General features: G+C 35.4%; 1 protein-coding gene across 1 annotated transcript; it reads right to left on the bottom strand.

The window, feature by feature from the left end:
- Window positions 1–2,220: 2,220 nt before the first annotated feature.
- Window positions 2,221–20,149, bottom strand: LOC146158094 (polyphosphoinositide phosphatase-like). The gene is made up of 21 exons (XM_083383717.1): window positions 19,941–20,149; window positions 18,466–18,564; window positions 17,687–17,810; window positions 16,868–17,024; window positions 15,510–15,656; window positions 14,901–14,987; window positions 14,189–14,236; window positions 12,826–12,953; window positions 12,023–12,123; window positions 11,081–11,249; window positions 10,390–10,487; window positions 9,711–9,809; window positions 8,818–8,969; window positions 8,042–8,236; window positions 7,560–7,743; window positions 6,159–6,345; window positions 5,497–5,674; window positions 5,033–5,101; window positions 4,357–4,528; window positions 3,244–3,353; window positions 2,221–2,376 (listed from the first exon to the last, which is right to left on the bottom strand). Exons 1-21 carry the CDS (start codon window positions 20,031–20,033, stop codon window positions 2,229–2,231), a joined length of 2,745 nt encoding a protein of 914 aa, XP_083239843.1. The 5' UTR covers window positions 20,034–20,149; the 3' UTR covers window positions 2,221–2,228.
- Window positions 20,150–20,995: the final 846 nt, after the last annotated feature.

The raw sequence follows: 20,995 nt of genomic DNA, 5'->3' as shown, positions 1-20,995 counted from the left end.
AAAATTGTAAAAATCGAAAAAATACCAAGGCTGTAGCCTTGCCAAATTTTCAATTTCAACGGAAAATCTTTTTGCCTCCAAAATCCCAAAATTCTGATTTGAACCAGTTTAAGGCGGTTCTAACCGGTTTCCGATAAAATATCCGGTTAAATAAAAATAAAAAGTGAGTTATTTTAAAATTGTCAAAATTCGAAAAAACACCAAGTTCAACCGAAAATCTTTTTTGCCTCGAAAAGTCCCAAATTCTGATTTGAAACAGTTAAGGCGGTTCTAACCGGTTTCCGATAAAATATCCGGTTAATTACAAATAAAAAGTGAGTTTTTCAAATTGTCAAAAATTGAAAAAACACCAAGGCTATCCCCTTGCCAAATTTTCAATTTCAACAGAAAATCTTTTTTGCCTTAAAAAGGCCCAAACTCTGATTTGAACAGTTTAGGGCGGTTCTAACTGGTTTCCGATAAAATATCCGGTTAATTACAAATAAAAAGTGAGTTTTTCAAATTGTCAAAAATTGAAAAAACACCAAGGCTATCCCCTTGCCAAATTTTCAATTTCAACCGAAAATCTTTTTTGCATCCAAAAGGCCCAAATTCTGATTTGAACCAGTTTAAGGCGGTTCTAACCGGTTTCCGTTAAAATATTCGGTTAATTACAAATAAAAAGTGAGTTTTCAAAAAATGTCAAAATTGAAAAAACACCAAGGCTAAAAGCCTTGCCAAATTTTCAATTTCAACGGAAAATCTTTTTTGTCTCCAAAATCCAAAAATTCTGATTTGAACCAGTTTAAGGCGGTTCTAACCGGATTTTATTGCAAACCGGTTAGATCTGAATTAAAGTGATTCAAATTGTAATTTTAGGCAATTGGATGCAAAAAGGTTAAAATCAAAACCGGTTTCAGCTAAAAAAATCCGGTTGTTCCGAATAAAAATTAAGTTGTTGAGAAATTAAAGAAATAGAAAAAAATGTTTCATTTTCATCCGAAAAAAAATTTTGCCTTCAGTTGCTCAAATTTGGAAATTAAATTGAAACTAAACTTACAGCACGAAAGCAATTGACAGGTTTGAGTCATAATCTTGTCCAAGTCTGAACGAAACCTTAAAAAACGAACTTTGAAATACAATGTATCCTGATTTTATTGCACGATCAGTTTGTAAGAAAAACATCAAATACGTCACAGTACAGAAAACGGGATTACGTCACACAATTCAACACAATGTTATCTTTTAAAACGCCTTTTAAAAGGCTATTCTTGTGAATTTATATTTCGGCCAAGATTTCCACCAAAAAAATTCGATTTTCTTTTTAATAAGACGCTTTATATTTTAAGATCATTGTCATGAGAAATATTTTAACCAGGGGTGGCCAAACTGCGGCTCTTACGTTAAATTGTATTTGAGTTTTTTTTAGTATGCTTGGCGTCATTTTTGGTATACTTCAGTTTTTGCCTATTTTAAATACTTGTTATTTTTTTTCTAACCTTTTAAAGTAAGGGCTTTTGTCTTCTCACTCTCAATGTGTTTGTGCCGCATTTCAGTTGCATATTTGCGCGCAACACTTTTTTTATGATGTTACATTTTTACAATGCCAACCCAATCAAAATAACGGCAACCATGCTTGAACATCTTTGTTCTTGAAATCAAGTAGAAGTCCTGCAATTAAAAAAAAAATAGCCTAGGCAAAAGTATTACCACTTGTCAAATATCTGGCTGTACAATGGCATTTGTATAGACTTTGACAACTAGATAATTTTAGTTTTATGATTCAATGAATTAGATCAAAATGCGGCTAATTCTAATTATAATACAATTAGTGAATTGCTTGGGTGCTCTAATTCTAGTTTTAATATAATTCAGATTTTAACAAAAATTCTACTTTGCCAACGACTGGTTTTAGTCTCTCGGTCAAAATTAAATAATCAAAATTAACTTGTTAGCGAAGTTTGCAATATTTTACAGTAGCCCAAAACCTATACAAAATAGCACAGGAATATTTGCAACTTACATTCCGATAAGAATAAATTGCAATTTAATTTAAATTGATTGCGAATAATTAGATGTATTCTAGTTTAAATGCTAGTTATTACTGAAATTCAGTAATTCCAATTCCAATATAATTTTGAAAAGCTAAAATGATATAATTTTAATTCTAATCTAATTTGGAAAAGCTAAAATAAATCTAGTTTTCAAAGTCTGCCTTTGTAGCTCGCTACTGACCTTGTAATTGTGTGTTAGGCGGAAAACTGCAGCAAATAGTCGCGGTAGAAATCCCTGTCGACCTTGTAATTGTGCGCTACCGAGTCGCGGTACATTGCAAGCGATTGTTTGTCAACAATGGGACTCGGGATACTCGATTCCAAATCCGAGTTGTACCCGCTACTCGTCCTATAAACAAAAATGAGCTCTTAAAAAGAAATACGGCTGCAAATAGGTAATTTGCCCAGAAGCTTTTATGTGTTGCAATTGGGGATGTCCAAAACTTGACATTTTATTTCCGATACTGATATTTTGAGTTAAAAGTCCCGATACCGATGTTACGGTGAAACGCCGCATTCCCATATTGTCTTAAAAAAGTCAATTAATCTTACTTGGTCGTGTCTTTTTTAATAACATGTGCTTTGTGACATAATAATTTATTTTATTGCACATACTGAGTTATTACTGTTAATGACGTTAAGTTAACCGTAATTCTTTCTATTTTACCCAGAAATTAAAATGAATAATTACGTAATTAAATTGTTAACACGCGGTGAAGTTTCACTGAAGCCACAAGTACTCGGTGAGTGTTTTCTCTTGTTGTTTACCACCAATGTTATACTTTCTGAGACCGTTACGTGCCGTATCAACGTCAAATCGCATGTGCTACATGTACCTTCTGTTCCTGTACCTCCAAGTGCTGAATAAATATTTCACCTTGATGAAGCATACATGTTGACGTTGTTGTCGATACTTATATAGCAATTGACTAGTTTTCGCCGCAAAGATAGTCAAATACTGTCACCCTCAATGTAACTGTTGAGAAACTAATTACAGCCACAACCGATTCCCGATATTTAGAGTAGGGTACTCGATATTTTGGGCAAAGCATCGCGATCCAATTTGACACCAAATGACGTCATTACTATGTCTAAACAAGCATAATAAGATCAAATCGAAACATGTTTGTCTACCCTATTAGGCCAAAACTTGCCTTAGTGTTTAAAAATCCTTTCTATTGCCCTGGCTTTGAACAACAATAATACTTACTCGTCGTCCAGCAGCACTTGGTAGCTTAAATGTTCGTGAAAAGTTCTGGAATCCTGCGCTGAAGTGGCGTGGTCCAAGTCTATACCGTAGACTTTCTGCGGAGAAAAATCCTGGAAAATGTAAAAATGTTATATTTGTGTTACGCTTTACCACTGTTTGTAATTACTTGCGGCACTATCAGTTTTGAAATTTGGTACTGCGCATGCGCACGTTGGATTTGGGACTTTTACGTGCTTAATTAGCACTACAAAATTATCACCGGTTGCTAATTACGCCGACTGTAAATTCTAACATTCATTATTAATTTTGCGCCTTTGTTTTTAAATGTAGGGCTAGGAATTAGGTTTTCGCATTTCGAGACATGTATAATTGTATATTAACGTAATATTCTTGTGCGCTGTGGTGTTCGCCGTTAATTGGACTTTAAACATGTTTTTTCCTGTCTCCAAACATTTCTGCAAATCTCACGATCATTTATCGCTTGTTTTCGGCGCGGTTTAACTTCTCACGAAAAGGTCCGCCCAATGTTATCTTTCCACGAAACGGCCGCCCTGTAAGGCAGGCCTGGGGTTTTCGGGAGCGCGTCGGTTCCCGTGAAAAGGAGTTTTGTTTTAGCGTATATTACGAGCGGCTGACCGCCTACAGCGAAGAGAGACGTCTGGGTGTAGCCTTGTGAAATTAGCGAGTAAAACTTTAAGTTTCATTATGCTCTGTCTGTCGCTTTTGTAAGTAATTGTGTGTGTCTAAGTGTCATTATTGTTTGTGGTGTGGTAATATTCTACTCTTGCAACCAATACATCTGTACATTGGGTTTTCTTGTTGTGGTCTTTAATATAAGTTCTCTTTGGTAGGTTATTTATTGCCCGAAAATTAAGGACTCACAGCGACTTTACAGGAGGCCTAGGTAATTTTCTAGAATTACTAGTAAAGTCGTAACACGTTTTAAAACCAACTTTGGAAGCTTATTGCCCCGAGAATGATCAGGATGGTTGGACAGATTGAACAAGACAAAGCGAAGCAAACAAAGAACGAAAGATTTTTTGTTGTCATACTCTAGTCAGACTCCGCAGCCCTGTTTTAAAGCCACAAAATAAATAAACACTTCACACTTACTTCGAGCGTTGGTTTCTTGAACCAGGGCGGTGACGTATCATTCTCGGTAGTGACGTCATAAGAGCTTGGCTTGGCTTGCAGATTGTTGTCGTCACTGTCCGACGACTCGTTCGAGCTGATGACGTCATTGGAGCTTTGTGACGCAGTGCTGTCCGATTGGAGGCGCTGTTGCCTGCTGAAGTATGAGGAGGAATATGCGAGTTTAGTAAAAAAAATCAATAAAAAAACATATTTTTTTTATGGTCTGAGGAGAAGTAAGATGTTACTTTTCAAAAAAAAAATGTTTTACTACTTTAAAACAAACTATATATCTATATTTTTTACTATTATTAAACTTTTACAGAGATTTCTACTCTTAAAGGTAAATAAATATATATTTTTTAAAAGATCGTCAAATGAAACCGAATGCAAAAGTAAGTTTTCGTCCCTTAACCTGGTAATAAATAGCTTTATTCGTATTTGCTGTTTGAGGATAGTAATGACGTCATTTGGTATTGGATCACATCGCGATATTTTTATGTCAAATTATCGGTATCGACTTTGGAATAAATTTGTGTCAAAAGTATCGGACACCTTTCCCCCCGAAAAAATGTTGTATTTTTATCAACCTTCTTAAACCACTATATTGTGGACAAAATACACAATGGAAGTTTAACAAGAAAAACTTTAAACTAACTTCCAATGTTGCCAGTTCTCACTTCGAATGGCGAAAGGACTTGGGTCAGAATATCCGTAGGAAATACATCTAAAAAAGAATGAAAAGTTGTCAAACTTTTGCTAATGTAAACCAACAGTTTTAATAAAAAAAATTTCCAGCCATTACATTCCGTCAAATCTAGATGTTGCCCTGTTTTAGACTTTATTGTTATACGCCGAAAATGCCTAAAAAAAAGCGTTTATCGAATGTTAGGGATTTAATATTTTTATTGAGGTATTACATACAGTATTAGCAAAACATTTTAAAATTCTTTTTTTTTTCAATAAAAACGACATATTTTGCAGTTTTTAAACTTTAATGAATTAATAAACGAGCTAGACCGAAGCTTTGCCTTTGAAAACAGCAACATTTGTCGATTGATAAATGTAATAACGATTTTCTTATTAAATCATGAAAAAGTGTTAGACAAAGTTAATTTTCACCTGTTGAGCGTATTCGCAAGTTGTAGGGCGAGGCTATCGTCGAACACCGTCAGCTCATTGGTGCGATGAAAGTCGTCGAACCAATCACAGCAGTCGTCGCAATGATTGACAGCCGGCGTGCGGGTCACGTGACAGATGCCTTCTTCTCGCGATTCTCTTCTCTCGTTTAGTTCCGTGACTGGAAAACGAAAAAACAAAAAGTTAAGGTAAATTAAATGGCATGGAATTTTTCTGACAAAACAACTACATTAGCACCGAAAAAGAAAGAAAAGAACAATGTTACGATGCATTTAAAAGAGTGAGGGATTTTGTTTAGAATTTTGCAAAATTCCAAACAAAATGGGGCACAGAAAAACAATTGAACAAACAGAATAAGTCATTTGACCTTATAGCAGCATTTATTGATTAATTTAAAATTGAGTTATAAAATAAATGTGGTTTTAAAGACGTTTCATGTAGTAAAAATACTAGCTCCTGCAGAATAGTTGCCTTTATATTTGACAAACATTCCTGTTCATAAACATATATTAAAAGAATTTGTTTCAAGAAAAATGGATTTGGACCGCATCCTTTAGTTTGGTGAACCTTGCTTCAAAAAGCATCTCTTACAATAAGAAAACGAACTAAGACAAATAAACGCTGAAATACCCAACACCACTTACCGGTGTCATAGGGCAGTGGTAGAATCTCAATCAACTTGGGGAAGCACCATCTGACGTAATCGTGCAGTGCAAATGACGTCAGAACTTGCATGTCGTCATTGTGCAGATAATGGTCGGTGTCCAGGTCCCAAAGGGGGTCGGGGGCCGTGCTGGGGCGGTAAAGTCCCAGAAACAGATTGATGGCAGACTATAAGGAGTAAAAGAGGATTTTTTTGGTGCTTAGAACAAACAAAACACAGACATAAACAAACAGACACGCGCACACAAACACACAGAAACAAACAGACACACAGAAATAAACAGACCCACAGATACAAACAGACAAGCACACAAACAAACAGACACACACACACATACACACACACACACACACACAAAATCACACACACATAAACAAACAAACAAACACACACACACAAACCTGTTTGTCGGCGTCTGAGAATGTGCTTGAGTAATAGCTGGAAAGTGTGGTGACGATATCACGAGAGTGTGATGTCCATAGAGCCACTGTAACACGCACATACACACACGGATACACACACGGATACACACACGGATACACACACGGATACACACACACAAACACACACACAAACACACACACACACAAACACACACACACACAAACACACACACAAACAAACACACACACAAACAAACACACACACAAACAAACACACACACACACACAAACCTGTTTGTCGGCGTCTGAGAATGTGTTTGAGTAATAGCGGGAAAGTGTGGTGACGATATCACGAGAGTGTGATGTCCATGGAGCCACTGTAACACGCACATACACACACACGGATACACACACGGATACACACACGGATACACACACGGATACACACACGGATACACACACGGATACACACACGGATACACACACGGATACACACACACACACACACACACACACACACACAAACAAACACACACACACACACAAACCTGTTTGTCGGCGTCTGAGAATGTGTTTGAGTAATAGCGGGAAAGTGTGGTGACGATATCACGAGAATGTGAAGCCCATGGAGCCACTGTAACACGCACATACACACACACGGATACACACACGGATACACACACGGATACACACACGGATACACACACACAAACACACACACAAACAAACACACACACACAAACCTGTTTGTCGGCGTCTGAGAACGTGTTTGAGTAATAGCGGGAAAGTGTGGTGACAATATCACGAGAATGTGAAGTCCATGGAGCCACTGTAACACGTACAGATACACAAACAAGCACACGCACAGACACACACACGGATACACACACAGATACACAAACGGATACACACACGGATACCCACACGGATACACACACGGATACACACACGGATACACACACAGATACACACACAGATACACACACAGATACACAAACCTGTTTGTCGGCGTCGGAGAATGTGTTTGAGTAATAGCGGGAAAGTGTGGTGACGATATCACGAGAGTGTGAGGTCCATGGAGCCACAGTGCGACGATATGTCTGTATGGTGTGAACCAGTTGTGAACCGCCATACTGGAGTGCTACTATGTCCCCGTGCTGGTCGAACATCTCCTCGTACAACCTGAAGGATAAACAGAGGTACAGAGGGACGGACAAACGTGTTTGAATACGAGTTTGTGAGTATTTAAGGAAAAAGGGTCTTATTAAAAGAAAAAAGGGCCTTGTTTACAGTAAGTTAAGTCTGGACAATAATTAAGAAAATATGTCATACTTTGACGTTTTATTTACAGTTTTACGCGCTTTGAATTAAATGCTGCAGTTCAAAAGTTGGTATAGAACATAAGAACATTTTATATCGATCAAAACATCGCCCGGTTGATCTATCTCAAAGGTTACTCAAGGTCACGACCTATAGTTACCTTGTTACGTCAGTGTCGAAATTCACAGTTGGTTGAGGTAGAACGCCCAGTGAGAAGAGTTGATATGCGAGAGCCGACTTTCCAGCAACGAACTGGGCCGAGTTGGTTCTGTCCAAGCAGTCGACGCAATTCGTACGGAGAACGCCTGTCTGTATACGGAAGCCGCGCACATGCGCACCACCAAGCTGACGCCACCTAACGGAAATAAATATTTTTTTTGATTTTTGCGGATGATTTATCATGAAAAATTTTATTTCTAAAATTTCACTATGAGTTAAATAAAATCTGTAATAATATTTTTGTAAGTTTTGGAGAAGACTCGGAATCAGGCTAAACATAAATTTGTTAATTTTTTTGCTACAATTGTTAGGTTACTTGTAAAAACTGCTGAAGTGTTTGCTAAGCCTAACTAAAGATGTTCTACATTGAAAAAAAATCAAACAAAAATATCTTACAAGTTCTTCTTCCCGATATTGTTTGTTTTTAAAAGTTTTTTTTTCAAAAACTCAAATAATTTGAGTTTAATATACTTATATTACGAAAAAAAATATGTAGGAAACGAAAATCAAGCTTGGCATAATTAGAACCAAACAACAAAAAAAGCTTTTATTTTAGGACTACTGTTTTTAATAAAAAGTTTATGAAAAAACAGCAGCTGAATCATTTTAACCAACTAATATTTTCTAAAAAAAAACGAAATAAGAAAATCCAAAAATCAGCCGAAATTCCATTCCAGTTCTATTTTCAAAAATCAAATTTTGAATATTATGAATTACCTTAAGTCCTTGTCGAGTGTCTTTTTGAAAAGCGCAGGTTTTGATTGGAATATGCCGGTCGATTGCAACGAACGTTCGGCGATGTCAGCCAAGCGAGCCAGTAAGTTGGAGTTGGGGAGGCGAGATTGGTGAGCCATGTCGAGTGCAAAGTACTGGGAAAAACAAGTTTTTTTTACATATTGCGATAAAATTATTTGAAAATTATTAATTCATCCTTAAAAATGCGAAATAACGAGGTTTAAAAATTACCATAAAATAATAACTTAAAATATCCTAAACACAAAGTTTAAAAAAATGATATAACTTTTATATAGTTTGATTTGGAGTAAAACATTTCTAAAAAGTGCTGAAAAAAACGAGGTTTAAAAAATTGCAACAAAAATATTGAATTTTTGACGAAATATAACTTCAAAGGGCTAAAAAAATAAATAAAGACCGCGAAGTACTGGCAAATACAATGAGACGTTTGGAAAAAAAAATAAACACAACCGCCAAAGTAGTACTCTACTAGTAAAGGTTTAAACCAGTGTTTGTTAACCTATGGGACTAGATCCAAACTTAGGGTGGCCGTTGTCGCCGACTGTACCCACATGGTTAAGATTAATTGAGGTTTTTTTTTTTTTCAAGAAGATTTTTTTCTAAAATTACGAAAATTGTGGAACCAACATGAAGACATGAACCATATTTATTAAAAACGACTTTATTAATGGTACCATTATTTTCTTTTTTGTTCACTTTAAGGTTGCCAAAACACCAAAACATAGTGTAGATAATTGGGTCACCAAACCTTTACTGTTATTCCTACGCTTAGTACTTTGGGCCGCCGCAAAAAACGGGGGAAAAACACTGGTTTAATACAATCTCCGACGAATTTCGGAGAAAACTCGAGTTACCTCTATTCTATGTTCAGTTGGAAGGAATTGATTGAGATATTCAAGCGCTTGCTTAAATTCCTGACCGAGAACAGATTCCCGGTGTCTCTTCTCCTTTTTCTGAAGTTCACCAAAAACAATAGAATAGCCTTTATTTTTATTTGATGTTGGTTGTTTAAGCGTTTAAATTCAAAACCACCAAAAAATGTTTTTTGTTAGTCTGGAATTGGTTCTTTCGATTTTGAAAGATAAAATTAACAGGGTGAAATCACATGCATCAAAAGTATCTTATCTGGCAAAACTTCTCTGGGTTGCCACACTTTAGTGAACAACTTTCAAGGATTTTTAATAAAAAACAATAGCTTTTCAATAACCTTTTTTTTTATCACTACGTTTTTTCACCATATTTCGAACACACGGGTATGCATGCCATGGTCAACAGAATGACAAATAGTTAAAGATTTGTTTTCACCACCACACCTTGTAAACACATAACCTAAGCTGGACATAAAATAAATTAAAAGATTATTCAAAGTTTCGGTAACCTATGTAAGGCGTGCTTTTTCATATTGAATGACAACAAACGCTCGTAAAATAAAACTGTTCGCCTGACAAAGATTTTAATTTAATGTAATACAATGCCTGGCAGCAACAGTATGTTAAGCAAACGTCCATTTAACAATAGTAAATTTTATCTTACCCTGACGAGGTTTAGAACCATGAGCGGTGAACCGTAACGCTTCATCATCGCTTGAAAGTGCTTTCCTGTTGTTTGGTAGAACGGGTTGTCAACCGACACTGAATAGTAAAACACACCAAGTTGGTTTGTGAAGCTTTCCAATATTGTAATGTGGTGCTGTGTCAGAGCTCCAATACCCCCTGACTTTTTGTAATCTTTGACACTAACTTTTTTTGTTACGTACAGATATACAGACAAGCATGCGTGATTTGCATGCGCACTATCCAACAATATTTCTTGATTTTCTTAGTGTTCTACAAGCGAAAATCAGTGTTACGGCCAGTACACACATTCTATTCCGCAGCAAACATGACATTTTAACAGCGGAACAAGTTTGTAAACTTTAACAGCCTCAATTCGAAATAAGTTAAATCTAAAAATATTCCTAAATTGAAAAAAACATATAAAAAACAATATTCCATTTAAGTTATTATATTGCCAATTTGCCGCCACCATCGTCACATTATTTGATAACAAAATATAATAAGATAAATGAACTTCCTTTAAAAATATTTAAAACTGTATACTTTTATAAACATTTTACGGTTTCGTAAAGCTTGTGAAAAATAAAAATAGGACAATTTTATTTTAGTTTTTTTTTAAACATAAAAACAAAATCGAATAAAGTTCACCGAGCTCATAGAATACTTACACACGATTGGCGGCTTTGCGGGAACCACAGACGCCGTTATGTCCTGCAACCACTGGACCGGAACGCTGCCTCGGTGCTGCACGTATGACGTCATCTGGGTGTGACGCAACGAGGTGGCGCATGCGCAGTGGACCATCTGCTCCGTTTCAACTTCGTTGGCGACATCGCCCTAAAAAGTTGGACAAAATGTCCAGAAAACAGCGAAATTACCCTTAAATGAGTACTCGGACTCACTACGAGTATATTAGAGATAAGACAAGACTAAATTTGAGTATTTCGAATTACTACAGGTATATAAGGAATGCGACGAGTACAATCCCAGTATTAGAACTCATTACGAGTTTATTAGGCATCCAAAGCATCCAAAGTAAATACTCAAATTCAAACAAGTATATAAATTATTAGGGATACGGAGAGTTCACTGCGAGTACTGGGGTCCAATAAAAGTATTTTAGATATGCCTTGAATTTAATTTGAGTACTTGACTGGTAATGGGTATATAAGGAAACTTTGATACTCAGCAATCCACTTATAGGGTTGTCATACAACTCAATAATTTGCAAAACTTCTAGTACACCTTTCCAATTTACATTTTGCGACCTTGTCGGTTTTGAATTTGCGAATGCGCATGCGCACGTCGGTGAATCGGGACTTATGCTTCTTAAGTGGCGAACAGTTAAACTTACCAAAAAAATAGCACTGTAATTACTCGCTGCAACAAAACTAACTTCTTTGCTAAAGTAATTTTGGGGCTACTAATCTGTAAAAACTACCTCAATTATATCAATCTTGCATGGCGTAATTTGGTAAGTATCATACACTCCTAGAGGTAAAAACCCAGCATTCTGCAGAAAAAGTAAAAAAAACGCCACATATGGTTGATAATTAGCGAAATAAATAACCGCAAACTGATGTAATAAGTTACGTCACAAAGGCACTCACTGTGACGTTGCAGCCCCTCTTCATAAACCTGGTTCCTGCGAAGCGGCTTGAACGACGAGCCACCAGAGTTATGTAGATTAGCTTTCCGTATACGTTCACGCCTTGAGTGGAACGCGTTTGTATGGGAAAAATTGCATTGTAATAGGTTTGAATGGGAAATATGTATGTTAAGTAGGTTTAAATACAAAAATCGTATGTTAAGTTTGAATAGGAAATTTGTTTCTACAGACATTTTGCTGGAAAATGTGCACAAAAATAACAGGTTTATAAAATATAATTGTATAAAACACCGGTTTGTATAAAAAAAAATCGTATTTAGCATAGGCTTAAATAGGAATTTTGTATAAAAAAAACAGGATTGTTCAATAAAGTTGTATATAACACCGGTTAAACTTGGAAAATTTGAGTTCCATTTCGATTTGAGTAGCAAATGTGTATTAACTATGGGCTTAAATCAAATATTTGTATTCAATATAGATTAAACTAGGAAATATGTATTAAAATAATAGGATTGCATGAGAAAGTTGTATAAAACAGAGCTTTGAATAGAAAAATCGAATTCAACCCATAGGTTTAAAAATAAATGTGTTTAACATAGGATTATTGAATATGCGCTGTTACCCGTGATCGAACAGATCTTGTATTAACGAGCTTCGCTAGTTTCATCACTAAATTATCAGGATCACAGAATGTCAATATTTATATAGTAAAAACAGAATCTCTCAATTAAGCCATACTTAAAAAATATATTTGCAATGCCAAGGTAAAATCATTTCTTAACCCAACAAACGCAAAAAGGATACAAGCTTGCTCGATATGTCCGTGAATAATTTGAATTCCCCAAAGCGGCGAAACACATCCAAAGTCCATCGGTTCGAGAAGGTATTTGTTCCATAAATATCGCGCACAGGGAGAAGTGTTTACAGCAACCCTGCAAAAACATTCATCTCTATAAAGCTAAAACTAAAGTCGTATAAAATTGTTTTAGAACTAAAGTAGTTTAAAATATTTTTTTTTAAGAATTGGAAGAAATAACAGGTTTTAATACAGACGATATTTTTTCCCTGTCTATTGTACATCAGAGGTGGACAACCTGCGGCCGTTTACTAGAACTTTTGAGGCCGTGCTCGTGTTTAGTAAAATACAAGTGTTGGCGGCCGTACGTAGATACAAACTTGTGCCCACCTAATGCGCAAAATTTTAAAACATGTCTAAAACTAGACAGGGTTTTTATGTTATAGTCGTAGCAAACATCAGTCTGAAACTGCTGGTCATTATTGTGGCTAGGAGCATTGTGACTGTTAGCCGGGGCGGATTCATGGAACAACGCTTTTTTTCTCGCTTTATACGATTGGACTGGATTTTGGTTAGATATTTTTGCACGAGATCGCAAGGGAACAAAATGCCTGCAATATTGTTTTATGACGTCACGCTATGACTTAATTTTCTGACGTCATCTCTAAAAAAATGTACTGGCGGCCCTGAGATAACAAGGCATGTGGCCGTTAACAGATAAAAGGTTATGCACCCCGTTACAACTGATACCATTTTTAATTTTAGCATACCTTTTTCTTTTCACAGCTGACAAATCTGGAAAATAATATATAGCAATGTTAAAAAATCACTAAAGTTACACAAATACAATTCAAAAGAATAAAATCGTTTTACACAACCTTCAATTCTGTGTTATGGTAATATACGATTAAATGTGCTGGAAAAGTAAAAAAATAGTAATTGGTGATAAATTAATGCCAATTTTACTCGGCTTACCCTTTCTGCATTGTTCATCGGTGATCTACAAATACAAAAAGAAAATGTTTAGCAGAAATATTCATACACAATTGTACATAATGGCTTCTAGTGTCTAGTGGGCTATGATACGTAAGCCGCAATCGTTAGTCAAAAAGCGACTTCAGAAATGCTAGATCACAATCGTTAACACACACATATGTATGTATTTTCATCAAGTGTGTACGACAGCGATCTGGCCATTCAGAAGTCGTAATGACCAACGATAACGACCAACATATCTTTGTACACCGAGAGCCTTTAGAGGAGCTTACCGAAATGAGTTAATCAATTAACGGTTTCGTGCAAGCAAGGCCAGGCTGAAAAACAACTAGTTTGCAGTGAGGTTCTAACTCACGACCACGTTAATAGAGGGACCGTCGCTCTAATGAATGTTCTTCCGTAGTCTTGTAGCTCCGTTTGTAGAGCGACGGTCCCTGTATGGCCTCTTAACCATAGACTAGATTAGCAAACATGTTAGCAGACAATAGTGCTATGGTCGTTTCTCGATTCACTCTTCTCTGAGCACCTGTAGCTCAGTTGGTAGGGCGTCGTGAGGTCGAACATCATCATAGACTAGTTTTACGAATAGGATACAGCAGGCAACAGTGCTATGGTTGTTTCTCGACTTGCGCCCATGTGAGCCTGTGTAGCTAAGTTGGTAGAACGACGCACCCGTTTGGCCGAGGTCGTGAGTTCGAACCTCGCTACAGTCTAGTTTTAGAAAAAGTTTTAGTTTTTTTCCCATCTGACTTTTTGCAGCTGACATCTGACTTTTTGCAGCTTGACCATGTCGCATATATCAAAACATGATGCTAAATGCCCTAGTTTATAAATTTGAGCGGTCGACTACAGGGTGTACAAAAGAACTTTATGAAACATGTGTTGTACATACTATACAAATATTATTCATCTTTAACCTACCACATACATTTTTGTACATGTTCTGGCGTTATGCTTTGTGTGTTTTTAGAAACTTTTTTTTAGATGATTCTCAAATATATAAAGTATATTTTACCTTAACACAAACTGATATTTGATTCACAAGTGAAACCCATTCGGTAGATATGTCCAACTGTATGAAAGTTATTTCCTTACCTTCATATCACGCAGTTCATTTTCGGTTAGATTAACCCACGATTCACCGGTCGAATCATCAGAATCAATACGGATCTCACTGTTTAAAAATAAGTATATAACATTGAAAAGATTATACAAATTATCAATAAAGACTGAAAAATAAAAGTCACTTACAAACATCAGTTACAGCAGAATAGCCTGGCAAAAAAAGTATACATGTATATATTTCGCCGGCAAAGGCATTGTTAGTATATCTTAATTCAAATGAATAACAAATATCAAAATAACTGAATTTGTATTATTAATTTTGTAGCAATATTACAAAAAATTAATAACGAAAACTGGAGAAAAAATAATGGTAAGTTTTAAAAATTAAGTAAATTATCTAATTGGATTTATTTCAAAAGTAAGTAGTTGTTTTAAAGTGCAACGACAAAAAAACAAAGTTTAACGGATTATAAAATTTAAACTGGACACTGGAGAAAAATTACTAAAACAACTAGCTGTGTATTAGTTTGGAAAAAAAGGTAAACTGCCTACCTTCGGCTTCATTTTATAAACCGCCTAAATATTGTTCAAAATAGCTTGACAACAAAAACATGATTTTGTTACGACTCACTTTGGTTGCAAATGGAGTATATCACTGTTTTCTGTTTGCTCATCATTGAGCATCAGCATATTGTGTTGCAGTGTGTTGGTCAGATCATAACTGTGACTGTAGTAAAAGTTGCTTGAAAGGTCCACAGTCTGGAATGCTTTCAAATACCTTAAAAACACAGGAACACGCAATAAGACCTTCAAAGCAACAGAGGAATGATATCTATATTACCATATTTGTATTGAGGTCAATGAGATAATAAAGCAAAAGACCAACAATATCTACAATAGAATTAGGCCTTTAAATCAAGAGTATGTAAAGCGCAATCATCTGTATTACCATAATATTAAGACTGACCATCTCATGAAGGAATAGGCAGTAATACCTACAATAGATTTATACCTAAACCAGTCAAAAAAAAATCTGGATAAGACTAAAATGGAATAAACATCTAAACTGTAAGGAAAGACTAATGGGATAATTGGTGTCGATGCGCTGGCCTTGGCTGTGATTGTTTGAGTACCCTAGTTACCAGTTTTGGTAACAGATAGTTTCTTGTTGGGGGGATTGGTGGAGGTTGAGGATAGAATTTAAACTAGAATTATCAGGGGAGTTGGAGGTTGTTTAGATATTTTTCTGACCGTTTATGTTTAATTCTGACAGGTTTTGGTTAATGAAACATTCACACATATGTATGTTAATAACTGAGATCTAGCCCTTCGAAGCTGCTTTTTGACCAACGATTACGGCTTACGTATAATTAGTACACCGAAAGCCATCGCAGACTCACCGAATCTGTCGATCAATGATGCAAGCAGAGCAGACTAGAAAAACAACTAGCCTGCAGTGAGGTTCGAACTCATGACCTCTGGTCAAACCGGGACTGTCGCTCTACCAACTGAGCTATGCAGGCTTAGAAGGGAACGAGTCAAGAAACAACCATCCGCCAATGCTTGCTCAATTTGTTAGTTCAAGCAACCTCATAGAAGGGGATCCACAGTACCATATCATTTATTCAAATGGTTTTGGTTAAATTCTAATTTACAACTTATTTCGACTAGGATGCATTAGTTATATTTTGGTCTTATTCTGAAATTGTGCTTGATTCCAAAGATGATGTTATTTTAACTTCAGACCCAAAATACAAAGTATTTAAAAAAAATGCTTCAAACAGGAACACATTTTTAATTAAATATTTCCAAATTAGAGTGAGAAATGGCAATTGTTCGGCCAAAACTTTCAAATTATTGGTATTAAGTATTGGTGTAAAATAATTGTATATAAATTTTTCACAACTTGGAAAATAGGTAGCAAGCAGGCATACGCTTTACAACAGGTGTTTATCTAAAAAAACACAAAAACTATCAAAAACTATGTACCTCCATTCATCAGTATGGGCAATCTTAACCTGGTTGTTCGGTAAATAGACCATAGTTGTGTCCTCAATCTTGTACACAAGATTGCCACCGATATCTGCCACCATAGTTCGCTTTGTGATTAGGATGAGATAGTAGCCTTCCATAAGCCGAACAAATCCTAGAAAATTATATTTAAATCAGATTACAATTTAAAAAGATTATTTTATTAATGTCTAAAAAATAGGAGAGAGAAAACTGACATTTTAGTTCATTTTTAAGGCACTCAAGTTTATTGCTTTTACAACTTTATATAGCATATTTTTTTATATGTTCAGTACTTTGCAAATCTCATTACAAAAAAGATAAGATGCGAACTGCAGTTGGCATGTTTTTAAACAAAGAGTTTAATGTTGCTGCAAGTGAAGCTGGCATTCAAGTTCACTTATTAGAGTATTTAGGTCTGCCACTTTTACAATATATAAAGTGTATATTTTTAGTTAGTTTTGAGACTTCGCAAAAACTCAATGAAAGATGCACACACAAACATATGTGTTTAACAAAGTTCTGTGATCTGGTCCTTGCGGCTTTTTGACCATGTTTACGGCTTATGTATCATAGTTCACCAAAACAAATCTGTCGATCAATGATGCAAGCAAGGCAGGCTAGAAAAACAACTATAGCCTGCAGTTAGAAAAAAACTCATAAAAAGTAGTTGCCATTTTTCAAATCTTAACACTTTTCTGAGCTAAATATTATACAGCAAGAAATTGAATGTCTTCAGTAGTTTTACAAATATTCGTGTAACTATCGCCTATAAACATACATATAGAGGTCGCTTACCAACTATTCCAAACCCAGTGTAAGATGGTAAGAGTTTGCGACCTGTCTTGCCAATAAGTGAACCACCATGTGCACTGTTCAAACTTTGCAAAATACCAGTGATTTGATATTTGTTGTAATCAATCTACAAAGAACAAAATGTAGTTAAGGCCCTTAGCCCCTTAGGAGTATTGTAATACACAAAAAAACATCAGTTAATTACTCTCTTTATTTGGGTGCATATACTATTATGAGTGTTATGCGTTATACATACTTACGTAGTATAAATAAACATTTGGTGATACATAGGGTCTATCCTACATTGTATGACTGGTGCACGCCTAAATGTTTTTAAGCAATTTAACCTCCAATATAAGCTTTTGACATTTATACTTAAAAAGTTTCGGTTCAGAACCTAATTGTACATAAAACTTTTCAACATGAAAATTCGGCGTTCCAAACTAGCGCCAAGTGCGTTCAGAAAAGCCATTGCCAAACTAGTTTACCCAAAATAGGTGCTCAATTACTCATGCCAGCAATCACATTTACAAAACCTAAAAAAATAAAAATAGGAAATGACTATTTGCCAAATTGAGTATGCATACACATCCATTAGTGATTATACATTGATTTGAGTTAGTTGGCGTTTGGCCGGTGGCAGTGGTATGATTAATTTCCCAGTTTTAGATTATTTCCATGACTTATTCTCTAATTATTCTTTGATTTAACTATTTTGCAATAACATTGAATATTTTATTATATACTTTATACAACAACTAAATATTTTATTATATACATACACAATCATCCAGAACAGCAAGGTCATAAGGTTCTGTGCGGTCGATTTTCAGGATCCGAAACTTGTTCTCAGCTAAATTTGAGCCAATCACATAAAACCTCTGAAATTAAAATCACAACAACTTGGGAAACAGGACAGTTTTGATTGCGAGAAATGTTATGTTACTGCAAATAATGTGTGCAAATTTTGGCCCCTATATATATATCTACTGTTTAGGTGCTTGCTTCCTTTGGTCTGATTGCATTGCATAACTTGTGGCCGCAAAAGACATGTGCCAGATTTTTTTTGCCAAAATCTTAGGCCAAAATGGGATAGTATATAATATGCCCAAAACGGGTTTTTTATTGTAAATTCACTTGGCCGGCAATATGTCACACCGAATGACATCACTAGAGTGGTTTGGAGTAAGCATTTCATGCCAAAGATGGCGGTAGTCATTAGAATGCAAAGGGCACTCTGGTAGTCAAAAAAGTAATTTATTTTTGTAGATTTTGTCTGCATTTTGTGCCACTTTTTACCGATACATGACGCTGTGGTAGGAAATCTAAACCAGTGCCCCGAGTTTAAAGCATGGAGTCTGTGTTTTGTTCAAAGTGCACACTAGGGTTCCTCTCCGAGAATGCTTTACAGGAAATTCCTGGGATTTCCCGTGAAATACTGATCCCCAATCTCAATTTTTTTATAATCCTAATTAATCGGCAACATAGCAAAAACTTTATAAAAATTGGGAGATATTACGCAACAAATTTCGAGCTGGGTACTTCCCTTTGGTTTATTTTTGACTCATTTAAAAAACATATTACCAAGCCTATTAATGTCGTTGCTTGAGTTGCTTTAATTGTGCTTACCAGCGGAAAAAATTAAATTAATTTTACCGATAAAAGTGCGCCCTGCATGTGCTTGTTTTCAAAATAAAAACTAATAAGGGTACAACAGCTTTTAATATGAGAAGGTCTTTTAAGATTGCAGAAGTAATACTACAGAACATAAACAAGCCTAATTAAATGTTTGGAGCTAATATAAAGCAATTTTAAACATCAATGACGTAATTAGGCACAAAATGTCAAATAATTTTGTCAGGATTTATTTTCATAGTGAAAAATCCGTGAAAAAGAGGAGTATTGCCCATCAGACAATTTTTTTAAAAGCATTTGGTTGCACACCACAAATGTAAAAAACATGATTGCACACCTAAAAATGTGGTGCTGCACCTCTGATCTCGGAGCAAAGTGCCATGAAATGCAGACAGGTCTGCAGCTGTTTTTTACAGGCACACCCGAACTTTGTAATTATAGCACAATTCAACTATTTTTGCAAAATATAGCAGTAAAATTTACTTATTAAAGTTAAAGTGTGCACACAAATTTCCTTGAAAATAATCTATGGTGAGATGCTGGAAAAGAATGCAGACTTTCTTTAGCTTACAACATTTGCAAGACAGTAGATAATTATTGATTAAAGACCTTAACGACTTACGGCTTGGGTTTTATAAATTTCAATTTTTTGAATCCAGGAAATTTTGAAGCATCTTGTGGTTGAAAGTGAATTTTTAGTTGTTTCAGATGACATTCTGAAGTCTTGTTTTGTGTATTTTTAAGCTTAAATGTGTGGAAACAAGTCAATATGTGGCGCTTATTTCGTCAAATATGTTATTAAACTTGAATTCAGCTTATTGAGAAGTTTTATTTATTATGCTAACGTAAATTACTCTTAAATACAAATTTGGCTTAAGCTTTTACATTCAATTATACTTTCAGTGATATGCAAATTAGGGAGTTATTGAAAAAAGTACCTGCAGATTTACAGGACCTGTAGAGTGTTATATACAGGGCCTGTAGGGTGTACTGTAGAACGTAGTCAGTTTTCTAAAGATTCCTAAATGCATTTTTTGTAGAATTTTTACGTCTTAGCTTACCACACAAGTGTATTATGCAATTCAAATTGGTTACAAGAAATTAAAACCGTAGTTCGTTCTCGCGTGCCAAATCAGTACCAGAAGCTACACAGCACAAAAAAACAAAGGAAAAATAAACATATTAGTGACAAAAATTTTAAGAAAAAATTATACCACAATACTAAGAATCGCCTATATATTATAATTATTTAAAAAATTTAAAAATATATTAATATTCATATTTGCAATAAAATAAGAAAAAAATGCTTGATTCATGATTCTAACTAAAAAATTCGGGTTGCGCAAGAAAATACCTTTCCGGCGATATACAACTTGCTATAAGTTTAAGGGGGGAAGTCCACCCGATCCGTTAGAATTCAGTGCATTCCTAAGCAAAAAGGTCTACGACAATCAGGGCATCCAATGGCAGAAAAGTCTAGACTTTTAGACCTTGAGGTCCTGGCAATGCACTGATTTGGACCTTTAGGTAAACTCCCGGCGTAGATAAATTAAAAATATTCGCTGAAAATTCACAAAAGATTACAAAAAGTGTGAGATGGCATTAATACCACTTGACCCACCCTAACAACCAATACCGGTACGCGTTAATGTAATAATTATTTGAACGCTGGGGAAA

Source organism: Ascidiella aspersa, chromosome 3, assembly GCF_963924565.1.
Source record: "Ascidiella aspersa chromosome 3, kaAscAspe10.2, whole genome shotgun sequence".
Lineage (NCBI taxonomy): Eukaryota > Metazoa > Chordata > Ascidiacea > Phlebobranchia > Ascidiidae > Ascidiella > Ascidiella aspersa.
This window is presented reverse-complemented; position numbering and strand designations above follow the sequence as displayed.